Source organism: Scyliorhinus canicula, chromosome 6 (assembly GCF_902713615.1).
Source record: "Scyliorhinus canicula chromosome 6, sScyCan1.1, whole genome shotgun sequence".
Taxonomy (NCBI): Eukaryota; Metazoa; Chordata; class Chondrichthyes; order Carcharhiniformes; family Scyliorhinidae; genus Scyliorhinus; species Scyliorhinus canicula.
The window spans coordinates 6,036,646-6,050,110 of NC_052151.1; the positions used below are offsets into that span (position 1 = coordinate 6,036,646).

Below are 13,465 nucleotides of genomic sequence, written 5' to 3' on the forward strand. Positions count from 1 at the left end.
GAGCGAAGAATCCAGACAGTATCGAAACCCCCAACCGATTAGCATTTTGAAGGCCCATCTCCGTCAGCCAAAAGACTGATACTTGAGCAACCGATACAATCCCAGACATTTTGGCGCCAGTCCCTGTACCCAGCAAGCATCAACAACAGGGTCAATGACCGCTTAGGACACGCCCAGCCATCAGGCACCCGCCTTTTATTGGCTCAGATCGAATACAGTGATCGGGAACTACCCAATTAATGGGGTCCAAACGGAAGGACCGCCCAAAAGAGCGCGAAACTCCCCAAGGATAAAGAGAGATACCACCATGTCTTCAGCCTCTCTTGGACCTGGCGCTCTGGCAAAGTCTACCTCCAATTGCAGCACCACCAGAAGCAAGTTCAATGCCCGCTACCAGACGGACGAGCCCAGCTGAGCAGCAGTTACTTCACCAGACCCGATAGCATGGTAGCATTGCAGGGCAGCACGGTAGCATTGTAGGGCAGCACGGTAGCATTGTAGGGCAGCACTGTAGCATTGCAGGGCAGCACGGTAGCATTGCATGGCAGCACGGTAGCATTGTAGGGCAGCACTGTAGCATTGCAGGGCAGCACGGTAGCATTGCAGGGCAGCACGGTAGCATTGTAGGGCTGCACGGTGGCATTGCAGGGCAGCACGGTGGCATTGCAGGGCAGGACGGTGGCATTGCAGGGCAGGACGGTGGCATTGCCGGGCAGCACGGTAGCATTGCCGGGCAGCACGGTAGCATTGCAGGGCAGCACAGTAGCATTGCAGGGCAGCACTGTAGCATTGCAGGGCAGCACTGTAGCATTGTAGGGCAGCACAGTAGCATTGCAGGGCAGCACTGTAGCATTGCAGGGCAGCACTGTAGCATTGCAGGGCAGCATGGTAGCATTGCAGGCAGCACGGTAGCGTTGCAGGGCAGCACGGTAGCGTTGCAGGGCAGCACGGTAGTGTTGCAGGGCAGCACGGTAGCGTTGCAGGGCAGCACGGTAGCGTTGCAGGGCAGCATGGTAGCGTTGCAGGGCAGCACGGTAGCGTTGCAGGGCAGCACGGTAGCGTTGCAGGGCAGCACGGTAGCGTTGCAGTGCAGCACGGTAGCGTTGTAGGGCAGTACTGTAGCATTGTAGGGCAGCACGGTAGCATTGCAGGGCAGCACGGTAGCATTGTAGGGCAGCACGGTAGCATTGCAGGGCAGCACAGTAGCATTGCAGGGCAGCTCGGTAGCATTGTAGGGCAGCACTGTAGCATTGCAGGGCAGCACGGTAGCATTGCAGGGCAGCACGGTAGCATTGCATGGTAGCACGGTAGCATTGCAGGGCAGCACGGTAGCATTGCAGGGCAGCACGGTAGCATTGTAGGGCAGCACGGTAGCATTGCAGGGCAGCACAGTAGCATTGCAGGGCAGCTCGGTAGCATTGTAGGGCAGCACTGTAGCATTGCAGGGCAGCACGGTAGCATTGCAGGGCAGCACGGTAGCATTGTAGGGCTGCACGGTGGCATTGCAGGGCAGCACGGTGGCATTGCAGGGCAGGACGGTGGCATTGCAGGGCAGCACGGTAGCATTGCCGGGCAGCACGGTAGCATTGCCGGGCAGCACGGTAGCATTGCAGGGCAGCACGGTAGCATTGCAGGGCAGCACGGTAGCATTGCAGAGCAGCACTGTAGCATTGCAGGGCAGCACTGTAGCATTGTAGGGCAGCACGGTAGCATTGCAGGGCAGCACTGTAGCATTGCAGGGCAGCACGGTAGCATTGCAGGCAGCACGGTAGCATTGCAGGGCAGCACGGTAGCGTTGCAGGGCAGCACGGTAGCGTTGCAGGGCAGCACGGTAGCGTTGCAGGGCAGCACGGTAGCGTTGCAGGGCAGCACGGTAGCGTTGCAGGGCAGCACGGTAGCGTTGCAGGGCAGCACGGTAGCGTTGCAGTGCAGCACGGTAGCGTTGTAGGGCAGCACTGTAGCGTTGTAGGGCAGCACGGTAGCATTGTAGGGCAGCACGGTAGCATTGTAGGGTAGCACGGTAGCATTGCATGGTAGCACGGTAGCATTGCAGGGCAGCACGGTAGCATTGCAGGGCAGCACGGTAGCATTGTAGGGCAGCACGGTAGCATTGCAGGGCAGCACGGTAGCATTGCAGGGCAGCTCGGTAGCATTGCAGGGTAGCACTGTAGCATTATAGGGCAGCACGTTAGCATTGCAGAGCAGCACGGTAGCATTGTAGGGCAGCACGGTAGCATTGTAGGGCAGCACGGTAGCATTGCAGGGCAGCACGGTAGCATTGCAGGGCAGCACGGTAGCATTGCAGGGCAGCACGGTAGCATTGCAGGGCAGCACGGTAGCATTGCAGGGCAGCGCGGTGGCATTGCAGGGCAGCAAGGTAGCATTGCAGGGCAGCACGGTAGCATTGCAGGGCAGCACGGTAGCATTGCATGGCAGCACGGTAGCATTGCAGGGCAGCACGGTAGCATTGCAGGGCAGCACGGTAGCATTGCAGGGCAGCACGGTAGCATTGCAGGGCAGCACGGTAGCATTGCAGGGCAGCACGGTAGCATTGCAGGGCAGCATGTTTGCACTGGAGTGCTGAGCTTGTTGCATTTGAGTGCTACAGTGAGAGTTTGGTGACTGAGGGAGTTAGGTGAGGAGGGAGTAAGGTGCTCCTTACATTTCATTTCCTATATTTATCAAAGAGCGTGAAGGGAGCCAGGAGTTTAGAGTACAGCTGACTGGAAGCAGAGTCAGAGGGCGGAGGTCCAGTTGGTCTACGGGGTAGCTAATTCTGTAAAGTAAGAGGAGATGGAGGCTAGGGCAGTTGCATGCTCCTCCTGTAGGATGTGGGTGGTGAGGGATACCACTGGTGTCCCCGCTAACTATACCTGCGGGAGGTGCACCCAACTCCAGCTCCTCGGAGACCGTGTTAGGGAACTGGAGCTGGATGAACTTCGAATCATCCGGGAGGCAGAGGCGGTTATCAAGAAGAGTTACAGGGAGGTAGCCACACCCAAGGTACTGGACAAGAGTAGCTGGGTTACAGTCAGGGGAAATAAAACTAACAGGCAGACAGTGCAGGGATCCCTCGTGGCCGTTCCCCTTCAAAACAAGTATACCGTTTTGGATGCTGTTGGGGGGGATGACCTACCGGGGGAAGGCCCCAGCGGCCAGGTCTCTGGCACTGAGTCTGGCTCTGGGGCTCAGAAGGGAAGGGGGGAGCATAGAAAAGCAATAGTAATAGGAGATTCAATGGTTCGGGGAATAGGAGATTCTGTGGTCGCGAGTGAGACTCCCGAAAGGTATGTTGCCTCCCGGGTGCCAGGGCCAGGGATGTCTCTGATCGTGTCTTCAGGATCCTGAAGGGGGAGGGTGAGCAGCCAGAAGTCGTGGTGCACATTGGTACCAACGACGTAGGTAGGACAAGGGGTGTGGAGGTAATAAACAAGTTTAGGGAGTTAGGCTGGAAGTTAAAGGCCAGGACAGACAGAGTTGTCATCTCTGGTTTGTTGCCGGTGCCACGTAATAGCGAGGCTAGGAATAGGGAGAGAGTGCAGTTGAACACGTGGCTGCAGGAATGGTGTAGGAGGGAGGGCTTCAGGTATTTGGAAAATTATAGCGCATTCTGGGGAAGGTGGGACCTGTACAAGCAGGACGGGTTGCATCTGAACCAGAGGGGCACCAATATCCTGGGGGGAGGTTTTCTAGTACTCTTTGGGAGGGTTTAATTTGGCAGGGGAATGGGAACCGGATTTGTAGTCCAGCAACTAAGGAAGCCGATATTCAGGACGCCAAAGCACGTAGTGATGCAGTGGGGAAGGTAACACTGACAAAGGAGAGTACTTGCAGGCAAGGAGATGGGTTGAAGTGTGTATACTTCAAAGCAAGAAGCAACATGAATAAGGTGGGTGAATTTAAGGCATTGATCGGTACTTGGGACTACGATGTGGTGGCCATCACGGAAACTTGGATAGAAGAGGGGCAGAAATGGTTGTTGGAGGTCCCTGGCTATAGATGTTTCAACAAGATTAGGGAGGATGGTAAAAGAGGTGGGGGGGGGGGGGGGCATTGTTAATTAGAGATAGTATAACAGCTGCAGAAAGGCAGTTCGAGGGGGATCTGCCTACTGAGGTAATATGGGTTGAAGTCAGAAATAGGAAAGGAGCAGTCATCTTGTTGGGAGTTTTCTATAGGCCCCCCAATAGCAGCAGAGATGTGGAGGAACAGATTGGGAAACAGATTTTGGAAAGGTGCAGAAGTCACAGGGTAGTAGTCATGGGTGACTTCAACTTCCCAAACATTGAGTGGAAACTCTTTAGATCAAATAGTTTGGATGGGGTAGTGTTTGTGCAGTGTGTCCAGGAAACTTTTCTAACACAGTATGTAGATTGTCCGACCAGAGGGGAGGCCATATTGGATTTGGTACTTGGTAATGAACCAGGGCAAGTGATAGATTTGTTAGTGGGGGAGCATTTTGAAGGTAGTGACCACAATTCTGTGACTTTCACTTTAGTAATGGAGAGGGATAGGTGCGAGCAACAGGGCAAGGTTTACAATTGGGGGAAGGGTAAATACAATGCTGTCAGACAAGAACTGAAGTGCAGAAGTTGGGAACATAAGCTGTCAGGGAAGGACACAAGTGAAATGTGGAACTTGTTCAAGGAACAGGTACTGCGTGTTTTTGATATGTATGTCCCTGTCAGGCAGGGAAGAGATGGTCGAGTGAGGGAACCATGGTTGACAAGAGGGGTTGAATGTCTTATTAAGAGGAAGAAGGAGACTTATGTAAGGCTGAAGAAACAATGTTCAGACAGGGCGCTGGAGGGAAACAAGATAGCCAGGAGGGAATTAAAGAAAGGGATTAGGAGAGCTAAGAGAGGGCATGAAAAATCTTTGGCGGGTAGGATCAAGGAAAACCCCAAGGCCTTTTACACATATGTGAGAAATATGAGAATGACTAGAGCGAGGGTAGGTCCGATCAAGGACCGTAGCAGGAGATTGTGTATCGAGTCTGAAGGGAAGGTCTTGAACAAGTATTTTTCTTCAGTATTTACAAACGAGAGGGGCCAAATTGTTGGAGAGGACAGTGTGAAACAGACTGGTAAGCTCGAGGAGATACTTGTTCGGAAGGAAGATGTGTTGGGCATTTTGAAAAACTTGAGGATAGACAAGTCCCCCGGTCCTGACGGGATATATCCAAGGATTCTATGGGAAGCAAGAAATGAAATTGCAGAGCCGTTGGCAATGATCTTTTCATACTCGCTTCCAACAGGGGTGGTACCAGAGGATTGGAGAGTGGCGAATGTCGTGCCCCTGTTCAAAAAAGGGAATCGGGATAACCCTGGGAATTACAGGCCAGTTAGTTAGTCTTACTTCGGTGGTTGGCAAAGTAATGGAAAGGGTACTGAGGGATAGTATTTCTGAGCATCTGGAAAGACACTGCTTGATTAGGGATAGTCAGCACGGATTTGTGAGGGGTAGGTCTTGCCTCACAAGTCTTATTGACTTCTTTGAGGAGGTGACCAAGCATGTGGATGAAGGTAAAGCAGTGGATGTGGTGTACATGCATTTTAGTAAGGCATTTGATAAGGTTCCCCATGGTAGGCTTATGCAGAAAGTAAGGAGGCCTGGGAATGTGGGAAATTTGGCCAGTTGGATAACGAACTGGCTAACCGATAGAAGACAGAGAGTGGTGGTGGATGGCAAATATTCAGCCTGGAGCCCAGTTACCAGTGGCATACCACAGGGATCAGTTCTGGGTCCTCTGCTGTTTGTGATTTTCATTAACGACTTGGATGAGGGAGTTGAAGGGTGGGTCAGTAAATTTGCAGATGATACGAAGATTGGTGGAGTTGTGGATAGTGAGGGGGGCTGTTGTCGGCTTCAAAGAGACATTGATAGGATGCAGAGCTGGGCTGAGAAGTGGCAGATGGAGTTTAACCCTGACAAGTGTGAGGTTGTCCATTTTGGAAGGACAAATATGAATGCGGAATACAGGGTTAACGGTAGGGTTCTTGGCAATGTAGAGGAGCAGAGAGATCTTGGGGTCTATGTTCATAGATCTTTGAAAGTTGCACTCAAGTGGATAGAGCTGCGAAGAAGGCCTATGGTGTGCTAGCGTTCATTAGCAGAGGGATTGAATTTAAGAGTCGTGAGGTGATGATGCAGCTGTGCAAAACATTGGTCAGGCCACATTTGGAGTACTGTGTGCAGTTCTGGTCACCTCATTTTCAGAAGGATGTGGAAGCTTTGGAAAAGGTGCAAAGGAGATTTACCAGGATGTTGCATGGAATGGAGAGTAGGTCTTACGAGGAAAGGTTGAGGGTGCTAGGCCTTTTCTCATTAGAACGGAGAAGGATGAGGGGTGACTTGATAGAGGTTTATAAGATGATCAGGGGAATAGATAGAGTAAACAGTCAGAGACTTTTTCCCCGGGTGGAACAAACCATTACAAGGGGACATAAATTTAAGATAAATGGTGGAACATATAGGGGGGATGTCAGAGATAGGTTCTTTACCCAGAGAGTAGTGGGGGCATGGAATACACTGCCTGTGGAAGTAGTTGAGTCGGAAACGTTAGGGACCTTCAAGCGGCTATTGGATAGGTACATGGATTAGGGTAGAATAATGGAGTGTAGATTTATTTCTTCTTAAGGGCAGCACTGTAGCATTGTGGATAGCACAATTGCTTCACAGCTCCAGGGTCCCAAGTTCGATTTTGACTTGGGTCACTGTCTGTGTGGAGTCTGCACATCCTCCCCGTGTGCGTGGGTTTCCTCCGGGTGCTCCGGTTTCCTCCCACAGTCCAAAGATGTGCAGGTTGGGTGGATTGGCCATGCTAAATTGCCCGTAGTGTCCAAAATTCTATGATTAACCTAGGATAAAAGTTTGGCACAACATTGTGGGCCGAAGGGCCTGGTCTGTGCTGTATTTCTCTCTCTCTCTCTCTCTCTCACGGTAGCATTGCAGGGCAGCACGGTAGCATTGCAGGGCAGCACGGTAGCATTGCAGGGCAGCACGGTAGCATTGCAGGGCAGCACGGTAGCATTGCAGAGCAGCACGGTAGCATTGCAGGGCAGCACGGTAGCATTGCAGGGCAGCACAGTAGCATTGCAGGGCAGCACGGTAGCATTGCAGGGCAGCACGGTGGCATTGCAGGGCAGCACGGTGGCATTGCAGGGCAGCACGGTGGCATTGTAGGGCAGCATGGTAGCATTGTAGGGCAGCACGGTAGCATTGTAGGGCAGCACAATTGCTTCACAGCTCCAGTGTCCCAGGTTCGATTCCGGCTTGGGTCACTGTGCGGAGTCTGCACATCCTCCCCGTCTGTGCGTGGGTTTCCTCCGGGTGCTCCGGTTTCCTCCCACAGTCAAAAGATGTGCAGGTTAAGTGGATTGGCCATGATAAATTGCCCTTGGTATCCAAAATTGCCCTTCGTGTTGGGTGGGGTTACTGGGTTATGGTGATAGGGTGGAGGTGTTGACCTTGGATAGGGTGCTCTTTCCAAGAGCCGATGCAGACTTGATGGGCCGAATGGCCTCCTTCTGCACTGTAAATTCTATGATAGATCCAGATTCGAACAAAGGCCACTGTTCCTCTGACCTAAGCCGGGTGCCTGAAGTTAAGTACAGGTTGTCACAGTTGGTAGGTGTAGTTTAACTAGTAGTGTTTATGTTGCATGATTAACTGTGTGTAACTAAAGGACCCTTGACCTTGAACTAACTAACTGGTGTTTGGCTCTTTGATCGATATCCCGTTGAAACTTGTGGTGTCATTCGATACCTGATGGCTTTGAGCAATATAATATCGATATCTAAAGATAGAAGGGCAACCTCATTGATTGCCATATTTATAGCAGGTAAGAAAGGCAACACTACACAACAATTTCACTTTGTGCTGTCTGAATCAATGTCCAGGACTAATGGTTAATTCCAACTCCAGTTGTCTTCTCTTGTTCAACCTGTTCATTCTGAAGAGATGTTTCAGCCACATTCTTTACTAAATAAAGCACCAGATTTTTGACTTGTGTCATTATACGAACACCAGTCATTTCAGACTAAAATCCTTAAAACCTACAATATCCGGTGTAACTGAGTCTGTATCTTTGTCTTCACAAAGGACACAAATCAGATACAAGGAATGTCGGGGATCGCAGGGTTTAGTGAGAGAGAGAAACTGAAGGAGATTGGTATTAGTAGAGAAATAGTATTGGGGAAATTGATGGGATTGAAGGCTGATAAATCCCCAGGGCCTGAGAATCTGCATCCCAGATGCAGGAGGTGGTTCTAGAAATAGTAGATGTCTTGGCGACGGTCATTTTCCAGGATTCGAAAGACTCTGGAGCAGTTCCTGCAGAGTGGAGAGTGGCTAATGTAACTTCACTATTTAAAAACGGAGGGAGAGAGAAAATAAGGAATTATAGACCAGTATCCCTGATGTCAGTAGTGGGGGAAAGTCTAGAATCCGCTATCAAACATTTTATAGCAGAGCAGTTAGAAAACGGGCAGGATCAGACAGAGTCAGCGTGGATTAATGAAAGGGAAATCATGCTTGACAAATCTACTGGAATTCAAGGATGGAACTAATGGGTGGCACGGAGGCACAGTGGTTGGCACTATTGCTTCACAGCTCCAGGGTCCCAGGTTTGATTTCCAGCTTGGGTCTGTGCAGAGTCTGAACATTCACCCCGTGTCTGTGTGGGTTTCCTCCGGGTGTCGGGTTCCCTCCCGAAAGACGTGCTGTCAGGTGAATTGGACATTCTGAATTCTCCCTCTGTGACCCGAACAGGCACCGGAATGTGGTGACTAGGGGCTTTTCACAGTAACTTCATTGCTGTGTTAATGTAAGCCGACTTGTGGCAATAAAGATTATTATTAGTAGTAGAGATGATGACGGGGAGCCAGTGAATATGGTTTATTTGGACTTTCAGAAGGCTTTTGACGAATTCTTGCATAAGAGTTTAGTCTGTCAAATTAAAGGGCAAGGGATTAGGGAATGGTGTATTGAGGTGGATAGAAAACTGGTTGGCAGACAAGAAATAAAGAGTAGGAATTAATGGGTCTTTTTCAAATTGGCAGGCAGTAACCAGTGGGGTACCACAGGGATCGGTGCTGGGACCCCAGCTATTCACGATATGTATTAATGATTTAGATGAGGGAAGAAATGTAACATCTCCAAATTTGCAGATGACACCAAGTTGGGTGGGAGGGTGAGCTGTGAGGAGGATGCAGAGATCCTTCAGTGTGACTTGGACAGACTGAGTGAGTGGGCAAATGAATGACAGATGGAGTGTAATTTGGATAAATGTGGGTTATCCAGCAAAAACAAGAAGGCAGACTATAAATTAGGAGAGAGGAATGTGTAATGAGACCTGGGTGTCCTCATACACCAGTCACTGAAGGTAAGCATTCAGGCACAACAGGCAGTAAAGAAGGGAAATGTTATGTTGGCTTTCAAGCGAGAGGATTTAAGTGGGTTTAAGTAGGGTGATCATTGCTCGGCACAACATCGAGGGCCGAAGGGCCTGTTTTGTGCTGTACTGTTCTATGTTCTATGTTCTATGATTCGAGTACAGGAGCAGGGATATGTTGCTGCAATTATACAGGGTGTTGGTGAGTCCACACCTGGGATATTGTGCGCAGTTTTGGTCGTCTTCTCTGAGGAAGGATGTTCTTGCTCCAGAGTGAGATGGTTTACCAGACTGATTCCTGAGAAGGCGGGACTGACGTATGAGGAGAGATTGAATCGGTTGGGATTGTGTTCGCTGGAGTTCAGAAGAATGAGGGGGGATCTCATAGAAACCCATAAAATTCTAACCTGGACAGGGTAGATGCAGGAAGGATGTTCCCGATGGTGGGTGTGTCCAGAACCAGGGGTCAGAGTTTGAGGATACGGGGTAGACCATTTAGGACAGAGATGAGGAGACATTTCTTCAGCCAGAGAGTGGTGAGCCTGTGGAATTCATTACCAATAGTTGAGGCCAAAACATTGCATGATTCCAAGAAGCAGTTAGATCTGGCACTTGGGGCGATGGGGATCAAAGGATATGGGAGAAAATGGAATTAGGCTATTGGGTTGGATAATCAGCCACGATCATAATGATTGGCGGAGCATGCTAGATGGGCCGAATGGCCTCCTGCTTTTATGTATCTAATCTTGTCTGACACAAATTGCATACTTGTAGTGTGTTTGGGGTGTAGTGGGAGCTTTACTCTGTATCTAACCCCATGCTGTACCTGTCCTGGGAGTGTTTGATGGGGTCAGTGTAGAGGGAGCTTTACTCTGTATCTAACCCCGTGCTGTACCTGTCCTGGGAGTGTTTGATTGGGACAGTGTAGAGGGTGCTTTACTCTGTATCTAACCCCGTGCTGTACCTGTCCTGGGAGTGTTTGATGGGGACAGTGTAGAGGGTGCTTTACTCTGTATCTAACCCCGTGCTGTATCTGTCCTGGGAGTGTTTGATGGGGTCAGTGTAGAGGGAGCTTTACTCTGTATCTAACCCCGTGCTGTATCTGTCCTGGGAGTGTTTGATGGGGACAGTGTAGAGGGAGCTTTACTCTGTATCTAACCCCGTGCTGTACCTGTCCTGGGAGTGTTTGATGGGGACAGTGTAGAGGGTGCTTTACTCTGTATCTAACCCCGTGCTGTATCTGTCCTGGGAGTGTTTGATGGGGTCAGTGTAGAGGGAGCTTTACTCTGTATCTAACCCCCTGCTGTACCTGTCCTGGGAGTGTTTGATGGGGACAGTGTAGAGGGAGCTTTACTCTGTATCTAACCCCGTGCTGGACCTGTCCTGGGAGTGTTTGATGGGGACAGTGTTGAGGGAGCTTTACTCTGTATCTAACCCCGTGCTGTACCTGTGCTGGGAGTGTTTGATGGGTACAGTGTTGAGGGAGCTTTACTCTGTATCTAACCCCATGCTGTACCTGTCCTGGGAGTGTTTGATGGGGTCAGTGTAGAGGGAGCTGTACTCTGTATCTAACCCCGTGCTGTACCTGTCCTGGGAGTGTTTGATGGGGTCAGTGTAGAGCAGGAGTTCTCAACCTTTTTTAACCCATGGACCCCTTTTCCTCTTAATTTTTTTTGTGGACCCCCATAGCCATTCCACAGAAAAAAAAGCTTCTTATATGCGTGGTAAACTAATCCTAAAGTTCATCTACCTTACCGTGAGGGTTGGAAACGGATTAGCGGTATTTTCGTACGTTGCCAAACTTATTCTAATATGAAAAGTAATGAAAAAAACTTTTTACTGACTAAATTGAATTAAATTACTCTAAAAAATAACCAATTCATATCAAATATACACAGTTTCTAGTGATAACTGTGTTAAATCATTCATTAAACTTGTCAAGGAGAAATGTGGCATAAGCGTCAGGTCAACCGTGGGTATTTACCGCAAGGTAAATTAGATAGATTATAATCTCTCTTTGACCTTTGTCAGTGCGAGAGAGAGAGAGAGAGAAAAAGGTGAATATTCATCATGAAAACAAACATTTTTTTCTTCCACTTGATTCTCAGTAATAACATTTGTTCTGAAGTAGAATTGCTCTATGGACCACTAAAATATCACCGTGGACCCCCAACTCGGTATTTTTTTTGTGTGGACCCCCAGTAATGTTACATGGACCCCCAGGGACCCCCATGTGGACCCCGGTTGAGAACCACTGGTGTAGAGGGAGCTTTACTCTGTATCTAACCCCGTGCTGTACCTGTGCTGGGAGTGTTTGATGGGGACAGTGTAGAGGGAGCTTTACTCTGTATCTAACCCCGTGCTGTACCTGTCCTGGGAGTGTTTGATGGGGACAGCGTAGAGGGAGCTTTACTCTGTATCTAACCCCGTGCTGTACCTGTCCTGGGAGTGTTTGATGGGGACAGTGTAGAGGGAGCTTTACTCTGTATCTAACCCTGTACTGTACCTGTGCTGGGAGTGTTTGATGGGGACAGTGTGGGGGAGATTTTCCCTGTTCTGTTGGGAGTGTTTGATGGGGACAGTGTAGAGGGAGCTTTACTCTGTATATAACCCCATGCTGTACCTGTCCTGGGAGTGTTTGATGGGGACAGTGTAGAGGGAGCTTTACTCTGTATCTAACCCCGTGCTGTACCTGTGCTGGGAGTGTTTGATGGGGACAGTGTAGAGGGAGCTTTACTCTGTATCTAACCCCGGGCTGTACCTGTCCTGGGAGTGTTTGATGGGGACAGTGTAGAGGGAGCTTTACTCTGTATCTAACCCTGTACTGTACCTGTGCTGGGAGTGTTTGATGGGGACAGTGTGGGGGAGATTTTCCCTGTTCTGTTGGGTTGCCTGCATTAATAGTTAATCAGTGATTGAAAATTTGTTTTTCAGGGGGAACCTCGCCCCCGATTCATCCGACAGTGAGAATTTCCCAGAATATCCGGTAGGTTTATGAGGATTCAATGATAATTATATCAGAGAAGAATCATTGAATCTTTGCAGAAGGAGGCCATTCGGCCCATCGAGTCTGCACTGACCCTGTACCCTATCCTTGTAACCAGTAACTCCAGCTAAACATTTTGGACACTAAGGGGTAGGTTGGCATGGCCAATCCACCTAACCTGCACGTCTTTGGACTGTGAGAGGAAACCGGAGCAGCCGGAGGAAACCCACATAGACACAGGGAGGGGGTGAGGTGGGCGCAGTGTGCAGGGGGTGCGGGGGGGGTTGGAGGGGGCGATGGTGTCAATGTGGGGAGGTGAAGTAGGTGGGGTTGGAGTGGAGGTGGGAGTGGGTTTGGAGGGGAGATGGAGGAAGTGCATGGGGGGGGGGGGGGAGTGGGTGGGGGTGGCGTGGTGGTGGCAGTTTGCCGGAGGTGGAGTGGGTGATGGGAGGGGGGTGCTGTGGGGGCAGTGTGTGGGGGTGGAGGGGGTGTGGTGGGGGCAGTGTGTGGGGGTGGAGGGGGTGACTGGAGGGGGTGCGGTTGGGGCAGTGTGTGGGGGTGGAGGGGGTGCACTGGGGCAGTGTGTGGGGGTGGAGGGGGTGTGGTGGGGGCAGTGTGTGGGGTTGGAGGGGGTGCGGTGGGGGCAGTGTGTGGGGGTGGAGGGGGTGCTGTGGGGGCAGTGTGTGGGGGTGGAGGGGGTGCGGTGGGGGCAGTGTGTGGGGGTGGAGGGGGTGCGGTGGGGGCAGTGTGTGGGGGTGATAGATGGGGTTGAAGGGGGCTCGGTGGGGGCAGTGTGTGGGGGTGATAGATGGGGTTGAAGGGGGTGGGGTGGGGGCAGTGTGTGGGGGTGATAGATGGGGTTGAAGGGGGCGCGGTGGGGGCAGTGTGTGGGGGTGATAGATGGGGTTGAAGGGGGTGGGGTGGGGGCAGTGTGTGGGGGTGATAGATGGGGTTGAAGGGGGCTCGGTGGGGGCAGTGTGTGGGGGTGATAGATGGGGTTGAAGGGGGTGCGGTGGGGGCAGTGTGTGGGGGTGATAGATGGGGTTGAAGGGGGCTGGGTGGGGGCAGTGTGTGGGGGTGATAGA

The 13,465-nt window shown here is 51.0% G+C and overlaps 1 protein-coding gene across 3 annotated transcripts in view; it reads left to right on the top strand.

Moving 5' to 3' along the window:
- The window catches only part of LOC119966967 (nuclear valosin-containing protein-like), a 28,652-nt gene extending 16,245 nt beyond the window's left edge, over nucleotides 1-12,407 (top strand). For all 3 annotated transcript variants that reach the window (XM_038798933.1, XM_038798934.1, XM_038798932.1), the window contains one exon: nucleotides 12,329-12,407. In XM_038798933.1, the coding sequence (XP_038654861.1) occupies nucleotides 12,329-12,392 (64 nt within the window). In that variant the 3' untranslated portion in view covers nucleotides 12,393-12,407. The remainder of the gene's footprint in view (nucleotides 1-12,328) is intronic.
- The last annotated feature ends 1,058 nt before the right edge of the window (nucleotides 12,408-13,465 follow it).